We start from the raw sequence: 24,008 nt of genomic DNA on the forward strand, positions 1-24,008 counted from the left end.
ACCTCAGAAAGGCCTCCCCATTTCCCCAAATCCCCGTAGGTTGCCCATGTCATACACTTTCAGACAACCCTGTACATTCCTCCCCCGCCCCGAATGTTATGCTTGTAATTATACAATTTGTGTGGTTACCTGTTTCAGTCTGGACTCCCTCACTAGACCAGAAGCTCTCTGAGGCCAGGGACCACCATGTCTACAGTATAAACTAAGTGTTACAAAGTGCTTACCACAAAGCGAACGATAAAGAAGTGTCTTTTGAATTAATGCATGAATGAAATTTATTATTTTTAAGTACAGAACTTACCATATACACATATCTCTTTTTCTTTTTTTTAGGTGGATTTGCTTGCTTACTTACTTACGTATTTATTTATTTATTTAAACTTACTGGGGTGACGTTAGTTCCCGAAACTATACAGGCAACTCAATGAAACATCATCTGCACACTGCATCGTGCATCCAATGCCCCAAGCAAAGTCTTTTTCCATCCCCATTTCCCCCCTGCCCCCACTTTGCCCACCTCCATCTACTCCAACCCCCTTCCCTCTCATATCACCACACTGTTGTCTGTGTCTATGTGTCTTATATATATACTAGAGTGCGGTGAACAAAAATTTGTGCACTCGGGGGCGTCCCTCAGCCCGGCCTGTGCCCTCTCGCAGTCTGGGACCCCTCAGGGGATGTCCACCTGCTGGCTTAGGCCCCCTCCCTGGGGGATTGGGCCTAAGCTGGCAGTCAGACATCTCTCTGGCAGCCTGGGAGCCCTCGGGGGATGTCCACTTGTCAGCGGGGAGCAGGCCTAAGCTACAGTCGGACATCCTTAGCGCTTCTGAGTAGGTGGAAGAGGGTCCCGCCACCACCGCTGTACTGGCAGCCATCAGCCTGGCTTGTGGCTGAGCAGAGCTCCCCCTGTGGGAGCGCACTGACCACCAAGAGGCAGCTCCTGCATTGAGCGTCTGCCCCCTGGTGGTCAGTGTGCGTCATAGTGACCAGTCATTCCCAGTCGTTCTGTTGTTAGGGTCAATTTGCATATTACATTTTTATTATATAGGATAGAGGCCTGGTGCATGGGTGGGGGCCGGCTGTTTTGCCCAGAAGGATGTCCCGGATCAGGGTGGGGGTCAGTGCCTGGCCAGCCTGAGTGAGGGGCTGAGGGCTGTTTGCAGGCTGGCCACAGCCCCTTCATGTTGGGGGGGGTACCGCTGGGGTGCCTGGCCTGCCTGGGTGAAGGGCTGAGGGCCGTTTTCAGGCTGGCCACACCCCCATCAGGGTGGGGGTCCCCCCTGGGGTGATGGCCAGCCTGGGTGAGGGGTTGATGGCTGTTTTCGAGCTGGTCAAGCCCCCCAGTGGGGACCCTCACCCCATGGGGGTGTGGCCAGCCTGGGTGAGGGGCTGAGGGCTGTTTTCAGGCTAGCCACAACCCCTTCAGAGTGGGGGTCCCTGCTGGGGTGCCTGGCCAGCCTGGGTGAGGTGCTGACGGCCGTTTTCAGCTGGCCATGCCCTCCGGCGACCCAAGCTCCCAGCCTCTCCTTTTTTTCTTTTTCTGGGATTTATTTATCTTTTGTAATTGAAACTTTGTAGCCTTGAGCAGAGCCCAGTGCCGGCCAAGGCAGGCAGGAAGCTTGGCTTCCTCCATCGCCGGGGGCAACCCAAGCCTCCTGCTCGCTCCAGCTCCGTGGCCGCTGCCATCTTTGTGACGAAGTGATGGAGTTAATGGTTAATTTGGATATTACTCTTTTATTAGACAGGATTTTTTTTTTTTGCTTAATCCTTTCACCTATTTGTGCCTTCTAGAGCAGTGGTTCTCAACCTTCCTAATGCCTCGACACTTTAATACCGTTCCTCATGTTGTGGTGACCCCCAACCATAAAATTATTTTCGTTGCTACTTCATAACTGTAATTTTGCTACTGTTATGAATCGTAATGTAAATATCTGATATGCAGGATGTATTTTCATTGTTACAAATTGAACATAATTAAAGCATAATGATTAACCACAAAAACAATATGTAATTATATATGTGTTTTCCGATGTCTTAGGCGACCCCTGTGAAAGGGTCGTTCGACCCCCAAAGGGGTCGCAACCCACAGGTTGAGAACCGCTGTTCTAGAGACTGTATCGCAATTCAGGTTAAATGGTTATTGCTGCCTAAGAAGGGACACATCGTTGACCTCAAGGAAACAACCAGAATTCCAAAAGCACCACTAAAATGTCCTGTATGATATAAAGAATTATCAATAATCTAGGGAAAAGAAAATGCATTTATAAAGAATTATCAGTGTCTACATTATTATTACACAACTAAAGGCCTGGTGCATGAAATTCATGCACAGGTGGGGTCCCTAGGCCTGGCCAACGATCAGGGCCTATCATCAGGCCCTATCAGGGCTATCTCGCCCAGTCCTGATCAGGGCCTGCTGGATGGGGCCTGCTGGATGGGGCCTGCTGGATGGGGCCTGCCAGACGGGGAGAGGGATTATGGGAGGTTGGCTGTGGGGGCGCACTGATCACCAGGGGGCAACTCCTGTGTTGAGCGTCTGCCCCCTGGTGGTCAGTGTGCATAATAGCGACTTGTTGACTGGGTTCCGGTTGTTCCGGGCGTTTGGTCATAACTGTCACTTAGGCTTTTATATATATATATATATATACACACACACACACACATACACACATATACATGTATATGTATATGTATATATGTATGTATATGTATATTAGAGGCCTGGTGCATGAAATTCGTGCACAGGAGGGGGGTCCCTCAGCCTGGCCTGCACCCTCTCCAATATGGGACCCCTCGGGACTGCTGGCTCCTAACCGCTCACCTGCCTGCCGGCCTGATCCCCTAACTGCTCTCCCCTGATGGTCTGATCCCGTAACTGCTCTCCCCTGCCAGCCTGATCCTCCTAACTGCTCTCCCCTGCCTACCTGATCACCTCTAACCGACTCTGCCTCAGCCCTGCCACCATGGCTTTGTCCGGAAGATTGTCTGGAAGATGTTCAGTCTAATTAGCATATTACCCTTTTATTAGTATAGATGCCACCTTGTCCTAAAAATGCAGGTTGTTAGCAGGTTTTCCTATAGTGGAAGGGGAGCCCGCAGTAGCATCCTGGGTTCTGACCAGGGCTTATGCACTCGTGTTTTATCTCAGCAGATGAGATTCCTAGAAGACTCTTGGATATACCTTGAACATTTCTAAAGATTTTGTCAAATCATCCTCCAAAAATTCTGAACCATTTTAAACTCCCATCAGCAACCATTCATGTGCCCTCTGTCCTACTTTGATGCCAATATCATTGATTTCCCCCTAGAAGCTTCCCTCCCCTCAGCCGGGACTGCTTGGCACTTGAACCAACCTCACTGTTCAGCCCGGGAATTGATTTCCCAAGATAGAATTATGGAGGAGGAAAAATAGTTTTCCTCTACCCTTCTGAGTTCTTAGAGGAGGCCCTTGTAATGAAAGACAGATTACCACGAGGAAAACAAAAGTTCATTAACATGTGTACCTTGTGCATATGTGGGAGATCCCAGGGAAAAATGAATAACTCCCCAAGATGGCTTAGAATCCAGATTTAAATACCTTCTTCCTAGGGAAAGGGGAAGGTATATGGAGGCCTCTTAGAGGAGAGTAAATGATTTTTAGGAAAGATGAATGGGGGTGGGGAGGGATAGTTTGTAACAAAGTTTGGGTGTGATGTCAACTTCTAGTCTCCTGTCCTGTGACAGGAGTCAGTCTTCACCGGCTGATGACACTTTTCCCATCGAGGGAACCTATGACATTTAAGCTCCTTTTGGGGGGTCTGATTTTAGGCAGATCAGGAGACTTCAGTGAAAGCCTCTCCTTGCATTTGCTGTTTTTCAAGCATCTGCAGGTCAAGATCATCAATATAACAACACAGCATATGTTGGGGTGGCATGTTCTCTGACCTTCAGAATAAACCAACAAAAGCTTGTTTCCTCTTAGATGATTTGCCACAGTAGCGTTATTCTGGAGACAGTATTCTGACCAGACCTTCCTGGGAGTGGTCATAACATACCCTGTGCTTGTATAAAGGTGTGGGCCATACCACTAAATAAATCAGGGTCAGTTTTCTCATCTTGTGGAAAGGGAGATAAAGTTATGATAGTTTATCTCCCTTTCCACAGGTTTCCTGTGGGTTTGTGTCTCTGCTGTGGCCCTGGTGGACCCAGCGCAGCCGTGGCCGTGGGGCTTGGGGCTGCTGTGTGCCAGGCCCCACTGCGGGCTTGTGTCTCTGCTCCTCCGGCTGATGGCAGCGGCAACGAAGCAGGCCCAGAGGCCCTCCGTGGGCGGGATGGGCGGAACGCCTGTGTCGCCATGGCAACGACACAAGCATCCCAGCACAGCCACCGCCATCTTTGTCAAGGAGTGACAATCAATTTGCATATCCCCTCCTTATTGGCTGTGGGCGTCACCATCTTTGTCGCAGAGTGACGGCTAATTTGCATATTGCTTTTATTATATAGGACTAGAGGCCCGATGCACGAAATTCGTGCGTGGGATTGGGGGGAGGGTCCCCTCAGCCCAGCCTGCACCCTCTCCAATCCAGGACCCCTCGAGGGAATTCTAACTGCCAGTTTAGGTCCAATCCTAAACCGGCAGTTGGACATCCCTCTCACAATCCTGGACCACTGGCGCCTAACTGCTCACCTGCCTGCTGTCCTGGTCGCCCCTAACTGCCCCCCCGCCAGCCTGATCACCCCTAACTGCCTCTGCCTGCCAGCCAAATCACCCCCAACTTCCCCCCCGCCGACCTGGTTGCCCCCAACTGCACCCCCCTCCAGCCTGGTTGCCCCAAGCAGCCTTCTGCTCGATCATTTGGTTGCCCCTCACTGCCCCACCTGCCGGCCTGGTCGCCCCACACAGCCTGTTCAGTCATCCGCTCGGTTGTGACAGTCGCTTAGGCTTTTATATAGATAGATAGATAGATGAGAACAGGTAAGAAAAGGGAGTTGAAGTTGAGTCTGCTAACTCCTCCAGGAACTATGTTGACTGAAAAAATGAGAGCTACTTGAGAATAAAGCTCATGTAACTCATGAAACTCCTTCAAAAGCCAGATTTCCAATTTCTAAACAAATGCACTTGGGAGATTTCCCACATGTGACACACTTATCACCTATTCCTTTGCTTAGCCAATCTTTAAAAATACTAGGCTTAAGAAAATCTTACCTCATTTAATATGGAACAGACATTAATATAGATGCTCATTCCCTAACATTTATTCTTTTTAGGGTTGGAGGAAGCTCTGATAAGTAGCACCTCTGCAGCAGGCAGACTTTTTGCTTTGTCTGTTATATAAGTGAGTTTTCATTTCTCACCAGAGAAGTATGAAGGCTTTCTCCTTCCCAGATACGTCTGGAGATTTGGGCTTGCCGCCTTTTGGCCCGCATTTCTCAGGAAAAATGAACAAAGAACTATTTTTGCATTATCTTTCACTGCAACTGTGTCTTTCTTTGCTTTTCAGTGGAGAACCACGTGAGCAATCTGTCCAGGTTAAAAGCAGCGTGAAGTTGCCCATCTCACTACCTTACTGTCCTGACCACTCTGCAGGGCCAACGAGAGGAACTGCCCTTCCCTTCAGCTCCACAGTCCCAACAGTCAGATAGCAACATCCTTATGCTGTGTACTCCATCTCCTCCCTTTTTCTCAGAGGCCTCAATTACTCTATCTCCATTTCTCTTGCATTTTCCATCTCTCCTCCACTGCATGCTTTGCCTCTCTATTCAAAAATTCTCTAGTTTCTCTTAAAAACAAAAAGAGCAAAACTGCCATTGCCTTCTACTTCCCTATTCTGCCTAACATCCAAACTCTGTTAAAGAGTAGTTTACTCATGTAGTCTCCATTTCCTCACCTGCGTGCCACTCTTCAACTTCATTCCCCAACCTCTAAAAAACCATATTCTTGCTGAGGTCACTAATGGCTTCTTTGTGGCTAAATTCAATGGCATTTTCTTTTTATTGTGGTAAAAAAATATATACCTCAAAAATTTTCCATCTTAACCATTATTAGTAGTATTCACATTGTTGTACAACAAATCTTCAGAACTTTTTCATCTTGCAAATCTAAAACTCTATACCCATTAAACGACTAGGCCAGTGGGGGAGGGGGGATGGGGGCAATTGGGGGTGACCAGGCTGGCGGGGGTGGGGTGGGCAGTTGGGGGTGACCAGGCTGGCGGGGGTGGGGTGGGCAGTTGGGGGTGATCAGGCTGGCAGGGGGGGCAGTTAGGGTCAATCAGGCAGGCAGGCAGGTGAGCAGTTAGGAGTCAGCAGTCACGGATTGTGAGAGAGATGTCTGACTGCCGGTTTAGGCCTCATCTCCGGCAGCCGGACATCCCCCAAGGTGTCCCAGATTGGAAAGGGTGCAGGCTGGGCTGAGGGGACCCCCCCCCCCACCGCCACTTGCACGAATTTCATGCACCAGGCCTCTAGTAAACATCATAAAATAATCAAACAGTGTGACTTATTACATCTCCACATGGCAAGTTTTCCATTAGAGGAGAAATTCAGAAACCTTAAAAAATGTCTTTTATAGTAGGTAAAGCAGAAAAACAATAAAACTGTCCTTGGCGTTTTCACTCTTCCACAAAGCAAACATTCATACAGTAATCCTGCTCAACAGAGAGTGGAATATAGCAGGGTCATAGCTCATTCTAAACTTTTGAGAGTCATTGGCACAGCAAAGCTATTTATTTCAGCCAAGGAAACCTCTAATCATCTGGAAAAATGAGTATCTTCCATTGGCTTCCTGACAATAAATAAAGTGAGTGTGTTCACCTGCAACTATAATTTCCCTTCTAGAAAATAAACTGAACGAAACCGCAGCTGTAAATTTCTGGCACTCTTAATCACAAGCTAATTGATTGATTTCAATAGCTTTTGTTTCTTTAGCAGTCTAAAATTATTTGAACCTGCTAGTTCTACATTTATTATGCATGGCATCTTGAAGAGAATTTAAAAATCAGCAAGCAGGGGCATCCTTGCTCTGTACAGATGTGAGCAGAGAACGCTGACTGGCAGAGGTTAAAGATCATGAAGTAAATTATCAAACATGAAAATACTACCCAAAATGAGGTTTATCTTTTGTGAGAGCAAAGAAAAAGGACTGGCTCAAAGGGATTCTTTTTCTTGGAGTTTTCCACTTTACTGAAGCAAGGAAAAGAGGGAAACAAAAGTGAGATTTCTGAAGGAAGTGGAACTTAGTATTTGTGCTGGAGTAAGAGTTTGCTCCTGGTTGATATATCCCATTTTCTTCACTATCAAATGCTGCCTTAACTCTGACATGCTTTTCAGATGCTGCTTTCCCTAATTATTTCACCATTATTAAATGTCCAGTCTTAACATTATGTGAACTCTTAAGTCATCTATACTATTCCTTGATCTCTTCAGGAAAAATGTAATATGGGTTCTAAAGATAAAAAAAATAAGCATATGTTATACTATGCCTATCTAAAATACCTATCTAATGTAAAGATTTTAAGGTATATCAACTTAAAAATCACATGGAACAATGCCTTGATAATAGCCTGACACCCTCAGTAACTTTGCAGGGTACTTCCCACTAACCCTAGTGGCCTTCACTTTGCATCACCAATTTTTTCCCTGGATCATTCCTGTAAGTGATTTCAGCAATTTCTAGCAATTAGGAAGAGCTTCTTCTATGGGCAAAAATCTACCATTTTATAGTATTACCATAAGCCTAATGTTATCCAAAGAATTTATGTATGATATAAGTAGATTTTCAGATTCAGAATAAAAGGATGTATTATTCAATAAACAATATTGAGTCAATCTGTTACCTATTTGAAAATATAAATGAATCTGTCTGAATGCCACTGTGAGTCCAAGTGTCTTAAAGCCACCATAGAACCTCATGCAATAGCAAGAGTGTCCTGCCAATGTTAAAGAAGAAAAGCCAAGGGCTACATACATACTCTTTAACTGAATATTTTGGGTCATGTATCCTGAGTTCTGCCGTTCAGTCACACCCTGCATTCACTGATTCATTCAACAATATTAGTTGAACTGCCCCTTCATACCAGGCATTCTCACATACTCTATGCCCACTTTAACTCCCTGCCCTCGTGGAGCTTACAGCCTAATGCCCGCTTTCTTCGAACAGACCATGAGCCCATCATAGTTTCATTCCTGCTTACCCATCACAACCAGAAATGCAATCCCCTTGAGTGACCCATCATTCCTGGACTCTAATTTCTTCACAGTTTTGTGCATCTCCTAATCTGATCAATTTCCCATTCCTCTTAGCCCTCAAAAACCCTCTATCATTCTGCATCTTCCTTGCCGTTCCTTCAAAGATTCCTTTTCTCCCACATCACACACATTTATAAACCTGGAGGTGATACAAGCTTCTCTTCATTATTGTTTCTAACGTTATGAGTCATCTTTGACTCTTTAAAATCCCAAGTCCATTGAGGCTTCTGTCATCAGACTATCCCACACACTAGCTACATGTGCATTTTCTTGCCTCTACCTCACCTATTTGCTTCAGCCCCCGGCTCACTGCCTTTCTCTTTACTCAATTCCAATCATCTATCTTGATGACTTTGATGTTATCACGTTGAATCACTGAATAGCCCGACTATTAAATTTTTTGACTTCACCTCAACCATAATTCCTAGGTTATCTTAATTCTGCAATTCCTTGGCCACGAACTCCCGAATTCATAACCTTTACTTTCTTTTTTTTTTTTTTTCTTTTTTTTTTTAAATTAAATCTTTATTGTTCAGATTATTACATTTGTTCCTCTTTTTTCCCCCCATAACTCCCCTCCTTCCAGCTCCCACCCCACCCTCCACCCTCACTCCCCACCCACTGTGTTCATCCATAGGTGCATGATTTTTGTCCAGTCACTTCCCGCATCTCCCACACCCCTTTTTCCCCCAAGAATAGTCAGTCTATTCCCTTTCTATGTCCCTGATTCTATTATAATCACCAGTTCATTCTGTACATCAGGTTATTTATTCACTTGATTCTTAGATTCATTTGTTGATAGATGCATGTTTGTTGTTCATAATTTGTATCTTTACCTTTTCTTCTTCTTCCTCTTCTTAAAGGATACCTTTCAGCATTTCATATAATACTGGTTTGGCGGTGATGAACTCCTTTAGCTTTTCCTTATCTGTGAAGCTCTTTATCTGACCTTCAATTCTGAATGATAGCTTTGCTGGATAAAGTAATCTTGGTTGTAGGTTCTTGGTATTCAGCACTTTGAATATTTCTTGCCATTCCCTTCTGGCCTGCAAAGTTTCTGTTGAGAAATCAGCTGACAGTCGTATGGGTATTCCCTTGTAGGTAATTGAGCCTCTTTCTCTTGCTGCTTTTAAGATTTTCTCTTTGTCTTTTGCTCTTGGCATTTTAATGATGATGTGTCTTGGTGTGGTCCTCTTTGGATTCCTTTTGTTTGGGGTTCTCTGCGCTTCTTGGACCTGTAAGTCCATTTCTTTCACCAGGTGGGGGAAGTTTTCTGCCATTATTTCTTGAAATAGGTTTTCAATATCTTGCTGTCTCTCATCTTCTGGCACTCCAATGACTCTGATATTAGACCGCTTAAAGCTGTCCCAGAGGCTCCTTACACTATCTTCACACTTTCGGATTCTTTTTTCATTTTGCTTTTCCAATTGGGTGTTTTTTGTCGAATCTTTGGTTTGATTATTGTACTCCTCTGGTCTGCTATTGGGTATAATATTCTTTATTTCAGTCCGTGTATGCTTACTTTCTAATTTCTTTATCGTAGCATCGAGGGTCTCATTAGTTTTCGTGAGGCTCTGCACAAATTTATGGCAAGCCCTCAAAATTGCGATTCTTAGCTCCATATCCTCCATTTCTGTCATGTTTTTTTGTCTCCGCATCATTTATGCTTTCTTGGTGCACCCCCTTGTGGTCTCTGTGCGCAGTCTTGTTCTAGCCAAGCCTTAATTGTTGTAGTTAACACTAGAGGGGTTTGACCACCAGGCCGGCTGGCTGTGGAAATCGGCTGTGTGGAAAACGTCTGCCTTCTGGGGAGGTGCTAATCCAGCCTTTGCCTGAGGCGATCGGCAAATGGCTGTGCGCAGGTTTTGGGCGGGGCGGGATCAACAGGGCGGGCGGAGGGAGCAGTTATGGCCACGCTCAGTCCCGTTCCCAGAGGCTCTGCTTCTCAGAACCCCGGCAGCCGCTGCAAACCTCGGAGAGAAAGCTGCCCTCAGGTCCCAACTGATGCCGGATAATCCCGCTTCTCCCGTTTGAGTCTGGGTCCCTAGAGACTCGCCCGGATCTGGAGCCCAGAGTCTGAGACTCACTCCCGACCGAAAACGACAACCGTGCCCTCAGCCACCAGCCCGCTTTGCGCGCGCACCTCGGTACCTTTGTATTTTCCACACTGCGCCGCCTCTGAGCCTCGATTTGCTGTTCTCTTTCCTTCTAGTTGTAGAGTCTCTCTTCAGCCAGCCTTCCTGTGGTTCTGGGTGATGTCCGTTCAGTCTTTTAGTTGTATTTTTGAAATGGTTGTTTGCGGCAGCGGTCTCCGGTGTTTACCTACGCCGCCATCTTGGTCTCTCCTCCATAACCTTTACTTTCTTATCAGCAAGTTTAACATGTCTAAGAACTGGATTTTAAGAACCTTCTTTTTATTTCTAATTCCTCTGCCTCTTGACTCTATTAGTTTTTTTACTATAATGAATTGACTTTTACCAATTTTATGGACTGGATTAAGTCTTACCAAATTCGCCGACTCAGCAATATTCCATTATCAACCTCACAACCCCCGGTATTTCCACACTCCTGCAAAATACAAACCCATCCAGTTTTCTACATCCCCATTAGTACCTCCACGGCCTAACCCACTATCCTTTCTTGCCTGAACTAAGGGAATACATAGAACTACTCTCCTGCTTTCATTATTTCTTTCTTACATCAATTTTCCATAGTATTCAGAGAGATCTTTTAAAAACATACACCAGATGTTATTCCCATGATTAAAATCCTATATTTGGCTTCCTATTTAATTGGGACAAGAATCTGAATCCCTTAAAACAACCTACAAGGCAATTATTGGATTTATTTATTTTCTATGTATAATATGTCAATATGTAATAAACATGAACAGAGACCACTGCTAATCTATGAGGCCTGAGACAAAAGGAGAATGTTTGGGGAAGAAGAAGACATGGCTATGAATTTAGGTCCAGGAACTAGCCCAGCCGTGGGCAAACTATGGCCCGCGGGCTGGATCCGGCCCGTTTGAAATGAATAAAACTAAAAAAAAAAAGGAAAGATCGTACCCTTTTATGTAATGATGTTTACTTTGAATTTATATTAGTTCACACAAACACTCCATCCATGCTTTTGTTCCGGCCCTCCGGTCCAGTTTAAGAACTCATTGTGGCCCTCGAGTCAAAAAGTTTGCCCACCCCTGAACTAGCCCATATTAATATTAACAGCTAAAATCAATTACTCATATAACTTCTCTGACCAGAAATAGCTTAATTATTACATGGTTTTTCAGTTGGATTTATTAGGATTATTTATGTAATTGTCAGAGATTAATGCCAAGGATTAGACATAATATGTGCCAGATGAGATTTTCCTAGAGCTAGTGTGGAATAGAACTATGGCTTGCCTTATAATTTTAGGAGCCATATTATACAACTAACTCATACTGGGTTTATTTTCTTCTAAAATCCATAATTTAAAAAAAAAATTTGTTTTTGCAAACTTTATCTCCCCCTCCCCTTATGTCCCAAAGAAGTTAGAATGATTTGATACAAACTACACATAACCATATCAAACTTTTCTTTTTCTTTCTTTCACTTTCTCTATTTTTAAAAACTAGATCTGGTCCACTGTCCCAGGCTTCCAATATACTGGTAATGGAATATGTATTCTATTCCTTCCTGCTTCAGGATACCCACAAACGTAGGCAGAAAGCGGCAGGGCTCCTCATCCAAGTCACTGACTGAACCTTTAAACAATATCCTTTGGTTACATTTCCTCAACCTGATATGAATCTACACCTGCCGTCATTAGCCTCATTTCATTTTTAAATTCAATTAGACTTAAGAGTCTTTCTTTGGTAACTTGCTAAAATTAGCACTTCCCCCAATCTATCCAAAATGTGTTAATAAAGTTGGATGTGATTTGTTTCTGAGAACTTAATTCTAGGTCTTGGTCATTCTGCCGTCTGTTCTTAGTGCTCCCTACCCCTGCTTCTAAGAATGCCCTATAAACTTTTTTCCAGGTGACCTCAAATTCAAATTAGTTTATAGTTTAAAGTTAAACTTTTTCTTTCTTTGAAAACCAGTATTATATTGACCTGTTCCCAGTCTTCTATTTTCTTTCCCATTCTCCGGGATTGTTTCTCTCTCTCTCTCTCTCTCTCTCTCTCTCTCTCTCTCTCGCTCTTTTTCTTTTTTTTTTTTTAAATGCACATAATGTTACTTAGCAAATCTCACTTGTAAGTTCTCTAAATCATTGAGAAAAACAGACTATGGAGAGTTAATTTCAAAAAACTTTCTATCTGGGGCTTCAATTCCCTCCAGAATGTAAATAAAGCAAAGTCTTTTCAGTTTTGGGTGATTTTTATTTGCTTAGTTATAGCTTTCAACAATGAACATTTATTAATCTCATAACAACCCTGGACATCACTTTAGTGTATTACTTTTTATCTCTTAAATTAATGTTATCTGGTTGTTTTATTTTTCACACTTAAATGTGTTTTGTTTTTTTGCACGTGTGGATGTACATGTTCTAACATTCATGGGTATTGCTTCAATATCCCTGCTAAAAGATTTGCTGATTTTTAATGAGATGTTTGACTACAGTGCTCTAGGCAAATGCTCAGTTTGAGTCTAAACGTGTTGCTTCTTTGTATTAAAACCTCAAATTCAGCCCTAACCGGTTTGACTCAGTGGATAGAGCCTCAGCCTGCAGACTGAAGAGTCCTAGGTTCGATTCCGGTCAAGGGCATATATATACCCTGGTCGCGGGCACATCCGTAGTAGGGGGTGTGCAGAAGGCAGCTGATTGATGTTTCTAACTCTCTATCCCTCTCTCTTCCTCTCTGTAAAAAAATCAATAAAATATATATATATTTTTAAAACCCTCAAATTCATCCATTATCTAAGCAGTGATATACAACTACTTGAAGCCATTAAAATCTTTCAGAAATATTCTCAAACACTTTTTTTCTTATGAACTACTTAGGATATTGGGATAAAAAATTAAAGTATGTCAAGACAAGATAAATGTGTGCCACTAACTCAAAAATTGCTGAAGTATCATCCTAGCTTTAACACAGTCTTCTGGTTAAAGAAATAAATACAGACATTTCAGGAGTAATTAATTAGGTGCATCTGGGAAATGAACACCCATCAATAAAGTTGGACATAGAAGATGCACCCAGCATATAGTTGTTAATAGATATAAAAATAGAGAAATACAAAAGGGGAGACATGGACAGTTGAGAATGCTTTTAAGATTAATGTAATTTGAAGTAGTTCTTTAATTTGACTAAGAAAAATGAAGACGCTAAAATATACATACCTGTCATAGGTTTTATACTATATTATGTAATATAATTTCGATTTTTTAATAAAAATCAGCATTATTAGAACACATTTTCACAAAAATAAAGGTAGAAAAACTTGGGTTTCTGAAACTTTCAATGTGGTTGAAGTAGTAAAATTGAATAGTGGCAAAAAGTAGAAAATTAAGCCTTCCATCACAGTAAAAATTGCCTAATATCAGTGTTCCTAATTCATTTTAAGTTGTGATTTTCTTTTGAATTTAAAAAAGTAAACTGCAGGAAGTGTCTTCAATATTGAGTTCTAGTCAAGAAGGCGAGTTCCTTTTATTTTCTGTTTTTTTTCAATAAAATAATTTTGTTGTGTTATTTATCTCTCTAGAGGTAAAGTGGACAGAATTTATCTAAACAGCATTATGAAAGAAGTGTTACTGATCTGATAAGAAAAACTTCTAGGAAACTTAGTGCATATTCTGGACTATGAAAGTCAATTTTTGCATATTACAAACACAGATCTTTGTGAAAAAATCTTTATGTAATAGTATTCCCAGTTTAATTTGAGAAACGTACATGAGTATTTACATAATTAAGCAGAGAATTAAACAACTGCTGTGTGAAAATATATATGGTAAGAAGGAACTGTGTTTCTTGCTTCAATAATTTTAAAGTACTACTCTCATAAGAAAGTAAAGTGTAGTAATTATTTATGTTCAATAGATGGCGGCCTCTTCATTATAGTCACAAAACCAGCTTTTGCATAGTATAATCCACCAGAAAAAAATGAAAGGAGGTAAATTACAAATATTCCATATTTTACAATAGACAAAATTATTACTTGGTTATATACCCATTTTTATTTTGGCTTGTGGTCTTTTTTCCAGGTTTGTGAACATACTATGCAGGAATGTGCTATATAATATCAGCTAAGAGATTCTATTTGGCTGATATTGTTTTATTTTTAAAAATTAGACTATGCACCCTGGACAGTTTTGCTCAGTGGATAGAACATCGGCCCATGGACTAAAGGGTTCCGAGTTCGATTCCAGTCAAAGGCACATACCTCGGTTGCAGACTTGATTCCCGGCTCTGGTCGGAGCACGTGGGAAAGGCAACCATGTCTCTCTCTTACATTAATGTTTCTCTCTGTCTCTCCCCCTCCCTTCCACACTGTCTAAAAATCAACGGGAAAATATCCTCAGGTGAGGATTAACAAAAATAAATAAAATAAAATTAGACTATTCTGTGGAAGGATTGGTGTTCTTTGTTTTGGGACAAATTCAATTGTTAAATTCTTACCTCATGAAAATATGTAAGAATATGAGACTAGGGAATGATTTGTGATTTCTTTGCATAGCTTATAAAGGATAGTAATTTTAGGTAACTTACTCAAATGGTATGAGTTTTAATAAGGGTATGCAACAAGAGCGCAATACATTTGTAAAACACAGCAATAACAAAGGCATGGCACAGGTCCACAAACTGTGTCTTCATTCACTTATTTTATGTGGGTTGTATGATATTTGTGAACAGCCACAAATTTTTTAAAACTTACTGTAAAAAGAGTATGTTTAGAAATATTTATGTAGTTTCTGTTCAAGAAGTCACTTAAGATCTGTTCTGATAGCCTTCAGTTAGAAATCATGCGGGCATTATTTAGTGCTATGGGACAGCCTGTAAGAGGATATTTTCCCCCAATAACTGTTTCAGTTTTGTGTAATGTAACTGGTGACTGGATTAGAATCATTTTTCTACTGAAAGGATAGGCAGTCACTTCTCCCTTGATGAGTATTTTAAATCTTTGAAAATTGCAAATCCATATCATATAAAAAATCAGAAACTATCATTTTTTCTTTCACAATATATGTAGAACCTATCATTTCTTAAACAAGATTTAAAAGACATAAAAAGTATGTTTTCATCATGATAATTAATATACATTTCTGCTAAATAAAAATACTACCATATACTTATTTATATAGACCTATCTAAGCATGAAAAAATTTAATCTAATCTGCTTATTAGATAAATATTTTCCTGTGTAGTAAAAACTCTTAAAAGGGTGAGATAAAAAAAAAATCACCATTTAATTTAAAATAAATTGTATGATGCTTGACAATGATGTATTTTATTTTATTTTAAATACTAGAGGCCTGGTGCACAAAATTTGTGCACAGGTAGGGTCCCTAAGCTTGGCTGGCAATCAGGGCCGATCTGTGGGGTGACCAGCAGGGCAATTGGGGGGCCCCCACTGGTACCCGCCTTGGCCAGCCTGGCGCTGCCCATTCGCTGGCCCTGCCCCCCTGATCGCCCCGCCACCACTGGCACCCATCTTGGCTGGCCTGGGACCTGAGGGCTGGGGGCAGCTCCTGTGTTGAGTGTCTGCCCCCTGGTGGTCAGTGCGTGTTATAGCAACTGGTCATTCCACCATTTGGTCCATTTGCATATTAGGCTTTTATTATATAGGATATTTTTATTGATTTCAGAGAGGAAGGAAGAGGGAGAGATAGAAACATCAATGATGAGAGAGAATCATTAATTGTCTGCCTCCTACACACCCCCTATTCGGGATCAAGCCTACAACCCGGGCATGTGCCCTTGACCGGAATCAAACCTGGGACCCTTCAGTCTCCAGGCTGATGCTCTACCCACTGAGCCAATCTGGCTAGGGCATAATGTATTTTACAAACATATGTTTTTTTAACCCTCACCTGAGAATATGTTTTTTTATTTTATTGATTTTTTTAAAGACAGAGGGGGAAAGAGAAACATCAATATGAGAGAGAAATATCAATCAGTTGCCTCCTTTACACACCCTGACTGGAGACTGAACAGGGCCAAAGTGTATGTTTTTAAAAGAATTATCTTTTAATGATTTTTTTAAGGCTTCCCATAATTCTCTATGCTGGTAAGCCATATATCATTAATTAGCTTTCATTATTAGTAGGTTACTAATAATATGGCTGTTGTAAAATAGACTCAACTTCAAACATTTCCTTGAAATGATAAAATTATTTGTATTGGTTTATCCAATCAGAGCACTAAGCTTCTCATATACTTGTTTCTAAAATGAGTCATGTATTGTCTCCTCTCAGGAGTCACTGGGCTATTCATGTTGAAAGAGACAAAAACACAAAGAAAGATGAATCCAAAAACAAAATTTCATTTAATTTTTTAAAAAGTTTTCCATGACTATTTAACAAACAGATACCATCAGGGGAAATGTGTCAACTTTTGGCAATTAGGTTGCACAAAGCACAACAATTCTCCTTTTAAACAATGTAGGTATTATTCCACTTTATTTTCAGTGTAGATATTAATGTGTTGGCATTTTAATGAAAATTTGACCTTATACGGAATTTATATTCAACTAAAAGTTGTGTATACTGTGCTGTAAACAAGTTCCTTAAAATTCAACAATTAAGGGATTGGAGAAATATGCGATTATGCACCAGTGAACCATTTTTTTAGTGCTAGCTAGTGCCCAATATGGTGGGATAACTAAAATCCTTGTGTTCAAAGAGCTTATATACTCTAGTTAGGGAGACAAATACCTGCCCCCAAAGTAAGAAAAGAGGCACCAGAGCAGAGGAACAATGCTTCCAACTAAGTCCAAGTCAGTGATTCTACTTAAGGAAAACTTGTTTTACATGCTAATCCACCAAACAAAGTATTAGTATAGAAAGGCAGCTGGAGTTATGAACTGAATTGTGTGCAATACCCCACCTCCCAATTCATATGCTGAAAGACTAACCCCAATGTGACAGTATGTTGAGAGAGGGCCTCAAAGGAGGTAATTAAAGGTAACTGAGGTCATAGCAGTAGGCCTCTAATCCAGTAAGGCTGCTGTCCTTGTAAAAAAAGGCAGAGACACCAGAGCTCTTCTGTGTGCACAGAGGAAAGGCCACGTGAGGACACGGCAGGGGAAGGTGGCCATCTGCAAGCCAGACAGGCCTCACACAGCACCTCTGCTAACATCTTAATCTTGGACTTCTACCTTCTAGAACTGTGAGAAAATGAATTTCTGTTGTGTAAGCCACCAAATCTGTGGTGTCTTGTTATGGCAGCCTGAGCTTTACAGTACATTTCTAATTTAAGTAGTTCACCAGAGATGAATCTTACAATCCTAACACCCACTTTCAAATTGAATCTATATTTTTATATATTTGTATATTATCCTATATAATAAAAGGCTAATATGCAAATTGACCGAACAGCAGAATGACCTGTTGCTCTGATGCTCACTGACCTCCAGGGGGCAGACATTCAATGCAGGAGCTGCCCCCTCGTGGTCAGTGTGCTCCCACAGGGGGAGTGTCGCTCAGCCAGAAGCCGGGATCATGGCTGGTGAGCACAGCAGCGGTGGCAGAAGCCTCTCCCACCTCCGCGGCAGGGCTAAGGATGTTTGACTGACGGCTTAGGCTCCCCACAGCCTAAGCCATCGGTTGGACATCCCCTGAGGGGTCCCGGACTGCGAGAAGGCACAGGCGTGGCTCAGGGACACCCCCCCCCCCAAGTGCACGAATTTCATGCACCGGGCCTCTAGTATTTATATATACATTTCTAATATATTTCCATTTATATACATGGAATTATATATTCAATGTACAGAGCTTTACTTGCATAACTATAGTTGCATCCAGGAAGAAATACCATGCATATTAGAATGCCTTTTCTTCTGAGTTTATACTATTAGACAAATATCCATAATACAAATTAGAAAAGGAGGTGCCAAAAAAGGGTGAAAATAATATAGTATGTAACTTCAGAAGTGAAAAGATTTCTACTGTTGAGAGTGGTGCACTGTGGGTGACAGTGTGTGGTTGGCATTTTAGGAAGGAACAAGGAAACCTTTGGAAGAGGGAGCACTCACACTCAGTGCCGTTCTCAGTGGCACACCACTGGCATTTGATTCAGAGCATGATATTTAGCATCCCTAGTCCCTCAGGAGCACTCTCCTGGCCTCGTCATATCTGTGTTATCTATACGTTCTCAACGGCTACTCAGCATCAGCATCTCTTCCCAGAGAACTAGAGATAAACTTTAAAGGATGTGAAGAAAACAGCAGAGATGCTCAAATAAAATGTATTAAGTGACAAGTAAATGACTAATGCACTTGATTCTAAAATGCTGCATATGGAAAATTATAACATACAAAATCATAATAATTTATTAAGTGCTGCCTTCCAGATCCAAGTGATCATTACATTTACTCAGAGTAAATCCTAATGTTCTATTTTAAAGCTTCCCATTTCACTGACTCATTCATATAGCCCTACTTTATTTGATTTCTAAATACCTTTACATACTCATTACTCCAGGATACTTCTGATGCAATCAACAAATATGTTTTCCTTTTGACTTCATATAACTTTCAGGCTGACTTACCTGGTATCATCTCTTTCACTTATTTCCCTAAATGGTGTTTGCGATCTGAGTTGAAGATTTAAGGAGAAGGGACAGGTAACCAAGACAGAGTGAATGATGAGAAGATGAAGACAAGAACCACACTAAAGAGAACCCACCCAACCCAGGTCCCAATGGGGATCTAAAAGGTTATGATTCTGTTGCAGATCAGGTTCTCCAGAAAGCAAAATCAGGACAGAGTTCAGCATGGAGGGTGCTTATTAAATGCCCGTAGGGAATGGAAAAGAGAAAACGTTGGATACGGCGGTTCTCAACCTGTGGGTCGCGACCCCTTTGGGGGTCGAACGACCCTTTCACAGGGGTCGCCTAAGACCATCGGAAAACACATATATAATTACATATTGTTTTTGTGATTAATCACTATGCTTTAATTATGTTCAATTTGTAACAATGAAATTGGGGGTCACCACAACATGAGGAACTGTATTAAAGGGTCGTAGCATTAGGAAGGTTGAGAACCACTGATAGAATGACCGTTCTAATTTGTCCCTACCTGGATGGAAATGACCAGGCTTTTAACCTCCTTCTCTCTCCAATCAGGTCACTGCTGTTGGACAGCTCCATGAAGGCTCCAGTATTGCAGGAGGTGCTATGTGAAGGTGCTGACACTGGAAGACTATCATGCCCCCTACTCACCCAGCAGGAGTGGTGTCAAATCCTCAACTGAAGCAGTATCTGCATCACAGTGTCCACCACTGATTCTAACCTTATATTTTAAAGTGGAAACTCAGGGGCAGAAAGGAGTCAGTCAGTTACAAATCTTGAGTCTAAAACCCTGAACTTATCACTCCCTGTTTTTGGGGTTGTTGTTTTTTTCCATTATTCTAACCAGAAATATAAAATAAAATGTGACTATTTTGGAAAGGATGAGCAAGGAAGTATTTATTTGGTTTAAGGAATATTCTTTAATGGCACAAACAAAAGGTATGAGTCCAAACAATTGTAGGAAAGTTTATAAAAAGTATTAATTGTATGTCCTAACCGGTTTGGCTTGGTGGATAGAGTGTCGGCCTGCTGACCCAAGGGTCCCAGGTTTGATTCCAGTCAAGGGCACATACCTCAGTTGCTGGCTCCTCCCCAGCCCAGGCCCTGGTCGGGGCTTATGCAGGAGGCAACCAATCGATGGGTTTCTCTCACATCGATATTTCCTCTGTCTTTCTCTCTCTCTTCCACTCTCTAAAAATCAATGGAAAAATATCCTCAGGTGAGCATAAAGTAAAAAAAGAGAGTACTAATTGTCAAGTTCATCATTTAATTATGAATATAGCATTATACATCAAATTTCTATACATGAATGTTTTGTTTTCGAATGGTTTTATGTACACTTCTGTTCCCTACATACATGTTACCAACATATACTGAATTAAATGCCTGCTTTTTCTAGGTCTTCAATGGATCTCAATGGGAAAAGCATTAAAATGATTACTATGTTCAAGGCTGACACTACCAAGGTGAGTGTATGTAGTTTATTTAGCAAATTGGTTGATCTCCTTGATTCTTCATTTTCTAATTTTACTTGAAAGTGCCTGGATATGATAATAAGACAATTTCCAATTTAAAAATAAGTAAATAAAATAAAATGCCATGGTTAGGAATGAGAATACAAATTCTTTTCTTATGTGCATAAATATCATGTTTTCATATGCCGCATTTTGGGCACACTGTTCTTTCTGTTTTATACATTGTCCCCCAAGACATCACATGACTGACCCCTTTTCCTGCTCAGGTGATGGCACTAAGGTGATCTCCTCAGAGGCCCATTGAATCTAAGTACTCCCTCCCTGCCTAAACCAAATTTCTCTTATGTTAACTTATTTTGTTATCTTGGTAGCACAATTATCTCGTATTATCTTGTTCATATATTTATCTATTATTCACTACTGAATCCCAGGCACATATCAGTGCTTGGTATTTAAATATTTAATAATTACTCATGTGGAAAAATGAATGCAGACACCTCATAAATGAATGTTTATGATTTACAGAATTTTAAATACACATTAAAAACACAACAACTGCAAAATTATTTGTCTGGAGGAAATCAATTCATACTATATTTCTGAATAAATTTGAATAAAAAAGGAACTGCTACTATTTTAATAGCAGTATTATCTTAAACAAGCTTAGTTATTTTTAATCTGAATCTTCTTAAAGGACATAATGTTGCACAAAATGAATATGTTTCTGTTTCCACAAATAACGTATTTTTTGAGGTAATAAAACTACTGTATGGGAGACATTCCATCTTCTGACTGTTAAAAATTTTTAAGAAAAATATGTTGAAAATTCTTAAGGGTAACTTCACAATTTTACATTAAAAAACAAGCCTATGATAAAGAAAGTCTGTACAAGAGAGACAAACAAAAACAAGCTATAAATTAGTCCACTAGTCTTACAATAATATTTTTGCAAGAAGCTTTTATAATTGTTGGCTAGTTTCTAAGCTAGGAATATAAGATGTCCCAGAAGATTAACTGAGTTTCAGAATTCAACCTCTGACAGGGTCAAGTGGAATGTCCTTTGTGATCTTGGCTAAACATTTATCCTAACACTCCAATACAGACCATTCCATTTATCTAAGTTTATACTTTCAGTGCGACATTAAAAATACTTAGTTTTTAGCTAGACAAGGTATTACATTCTTATTTTCATCTGCACCTATTCAAGTTATAAAGTTCTATACACAATTCTCTTCTCTTGATTAGGGAACTTTCTTTTATTTACCTAAAAACTCTCCTAATAGTTCTTTCTCTCAATTCTGTAGTTATTCTAGAAGTTTGGTTCTTACTGAAAAATACTATGTTCATTCTACCCACACAATTTATTTTCATGAGAATTTGATTCTATCTTTTGTCAAACGTCATCTTTTGAGATCAATAAGGCATTATTAGGTATAGGAAAACCTACACCTAATTTCTTATAGAGGCCAGACACGCAGTCATAAATGGGATTGATGTCAGGATGATAAAATCACCAAAGTATATGAAGAAGAACTGAAGCAGTAAAAGAAAGACATTTTAATATCTTATGAAGTAGAGCGGAAATGAGCATAGATAAATCCTAGAATTATTTTTTAAATGTATTGAGCAGGCCAAATTTTAGATAGTAATCAATCACTAACTGAAATTAATGTTAGTTTCTCTAAATTATCAGGCAGTTGTCCTGGTCAGTAGTAACATTAAAGTAAATGAAAAAATTAAAATAGAACCTTGAATTCAGGCAAGATCCTTCAGTAATCATTTTCACATAAAGAGTAATTCTAGGTTGTGCCATAGTCTATGATACTTAAGATATGCTAAATAATGTAACAATTCGGGGAGGGGGGAGGGGGTTAAATAGAGGCCTTTATCATATTCCACACTCACCTTTTATTAACCTCACAGAATTAAAAAGGTTTCCCAAATGAAATGTCATGATAATTCTTTATTTTACCCAAGTAACATTATAACAAATCTTGGTTGGCATTGTTATCAGCTTCAAGGAAACAGAAAACAAGGTACAAAGCTAAGTTAAAAGCAACTTTATTACAATACTTTTCCAAACTTCAAAATGCATTTAGTATTGCATTTAGACCTAATAATATTATACATTATATTACAAGACAGAAAGCATTTCTGGTCAGATATTTAGCTTGAATGTACTGCAAAACAGAGCTTACTAGGAATGGCAGCAATACACAAGAGTTTATATCACTAAGTAAAATGTTTCTCAGATATCTCAGAAAGAATTCATATTTCAATTCATTTTATGTTTACTCCTCTGATTTAGAAACAAAGCAAAGCTATATTTTCTATCACTTACTAGATAATGCCTACAAGTTGTCTATATCCTAATTATATCCACCAGCTTAGAAACATTTCCTTTGGTAGAAAATATGATTTTTTTTAATTAACCAAACCAAACAAACAGTGTATTTTTCCCCATTGCAAACAGGGGCAGAAATCTCTTCTTTCCTTTTTTGGGGAGCCAAATCTGGGCTTCCTCCTCTTCATGTAGCCATCCTATATTATAACTACCTGCTTTAAAAGATACCCAAATCTATAATGAAATCTATTCTAATAAATTCTAGTTTTAACTCACAACCCACGCTGAACATTATGTAAGAATTAACTTAAAAGTAATCTGAGGAAAGGTAGTACCATAAGGAACTATTTTCCAAATTAGACAAGGACATTATTTGCTCACCCACCTCTGCTTCAAATGACTGATCCAATTCAACTTACGAAAATAACTCTTTTTCCAAGGTTAATACTCTGATAACAATGGAAAACAGGTAAATCCACTAAACAGCTCTAGTCCTTTAATAGACTCTCTGTTGGTTTAACATCTCTGAGCTACTGACTAGCACAATACATGTTCATCCTCCTTATTTTCACAACAGCAGGAAATGGTTAGAAAAGTATAGAAAAGGTCCTATTGTTTTCTTATGGCAAATTTAATACAGATTTTGTTCTGAAGTTGGAGAAAAGAAAAAGTGAATGAAAAGGTATGTGCTGGCTGCTTGAGGGGGCAAAGCTCATAAATCACTGTACATTAAGAGCACGTGCTGAAACTTCATGGTGCCAGTCACGTAATTTTGTGTATTTGGGGCTAAACACGTGAAGGGGTATCTTTTCCCTGTGGAAATAGAAAAAAAGAAGAAAGAAAAAAAGAAAAGTGATAGAAGAGTCGTAAGAAAGAGCAAGAAAAAGTTTCTACACTTCGTTCATCATGCAGAAAACATGCCTTCTAAAGCTTAATTTCACAAAGCTGTGTTATTTAAGAGCAAAAGATTTTAAGGGGAGAGAGCATTTTTTAAATACAAAAATTAACTATTAGAGCCCTCTCTTGGAAACATCCTTTTTTATGCCCAAAATAAAGTGACTGCAAGATCACATGAATTCATTCACAGACTACAGTGTTAAAAAAACACTCCAAACACACCCTTCCGCCTACTTATTATAATACTAAATAAACTTTAAACATAAAATCCAGATAATATCTACTAATTATGAAATCTGTAAGTTGTACATTTAAGTTCCACAAAGGCACCACAGTTAAATGCTTAGCT

The 24,008-nt window shown here is 40.3% G+C and overlaps 1 protein-coding gene across 8 annotated transcripts in view; it reads right to left on the reverse strand.

Annotated features, from left to right (window-relative positions):
- PDLIM5 (PDZ and LIM domain 5) overlaps nucleotides 1–24,008 on the reverse strand; it is a 224,209-nt gene that overhangs the window by 56,817 nt on the left and 143,384 nt on the right. For 2 of the 8 annotated variants that reach the window (XM_070392643.1, XM_070392637.1), the window contains one exon: nucleotides 22,367–23,575. The exons of the other annotated variants lie outside the window; for them this stretch is intronic. In XM_070392643.1, the coding sequence (XP_070248744.1) occupies nucleotides 23,482–23,575 (94 nt within the window). In that variant the 3' untranslated portion in view covers nucleotides 22,367–23,481. Of the gene's footprint in view, nucleotides 1–22,366; nucleotides 23,576–24,008 lie in introns of those variants that run through there. 8 annotated transcript variants of the gene reach the window in all.

Source organism: Myotis yumanensis, unplaced genomic scaffold, assembly GCF_028538775.1.
Source record: "Myotis yumanensis isolate MYYU_CA2020_CCGP unplaced genomic scaffold, mMyoYum1.0.hap1 SCAF_1, whole genome shotgun sequence".
NCBI lineage: Eukaryota > Metazoa > Chordata > Mammalia > Chiroptera > Vespertilionidae > Myotis > Myotis yumanensis.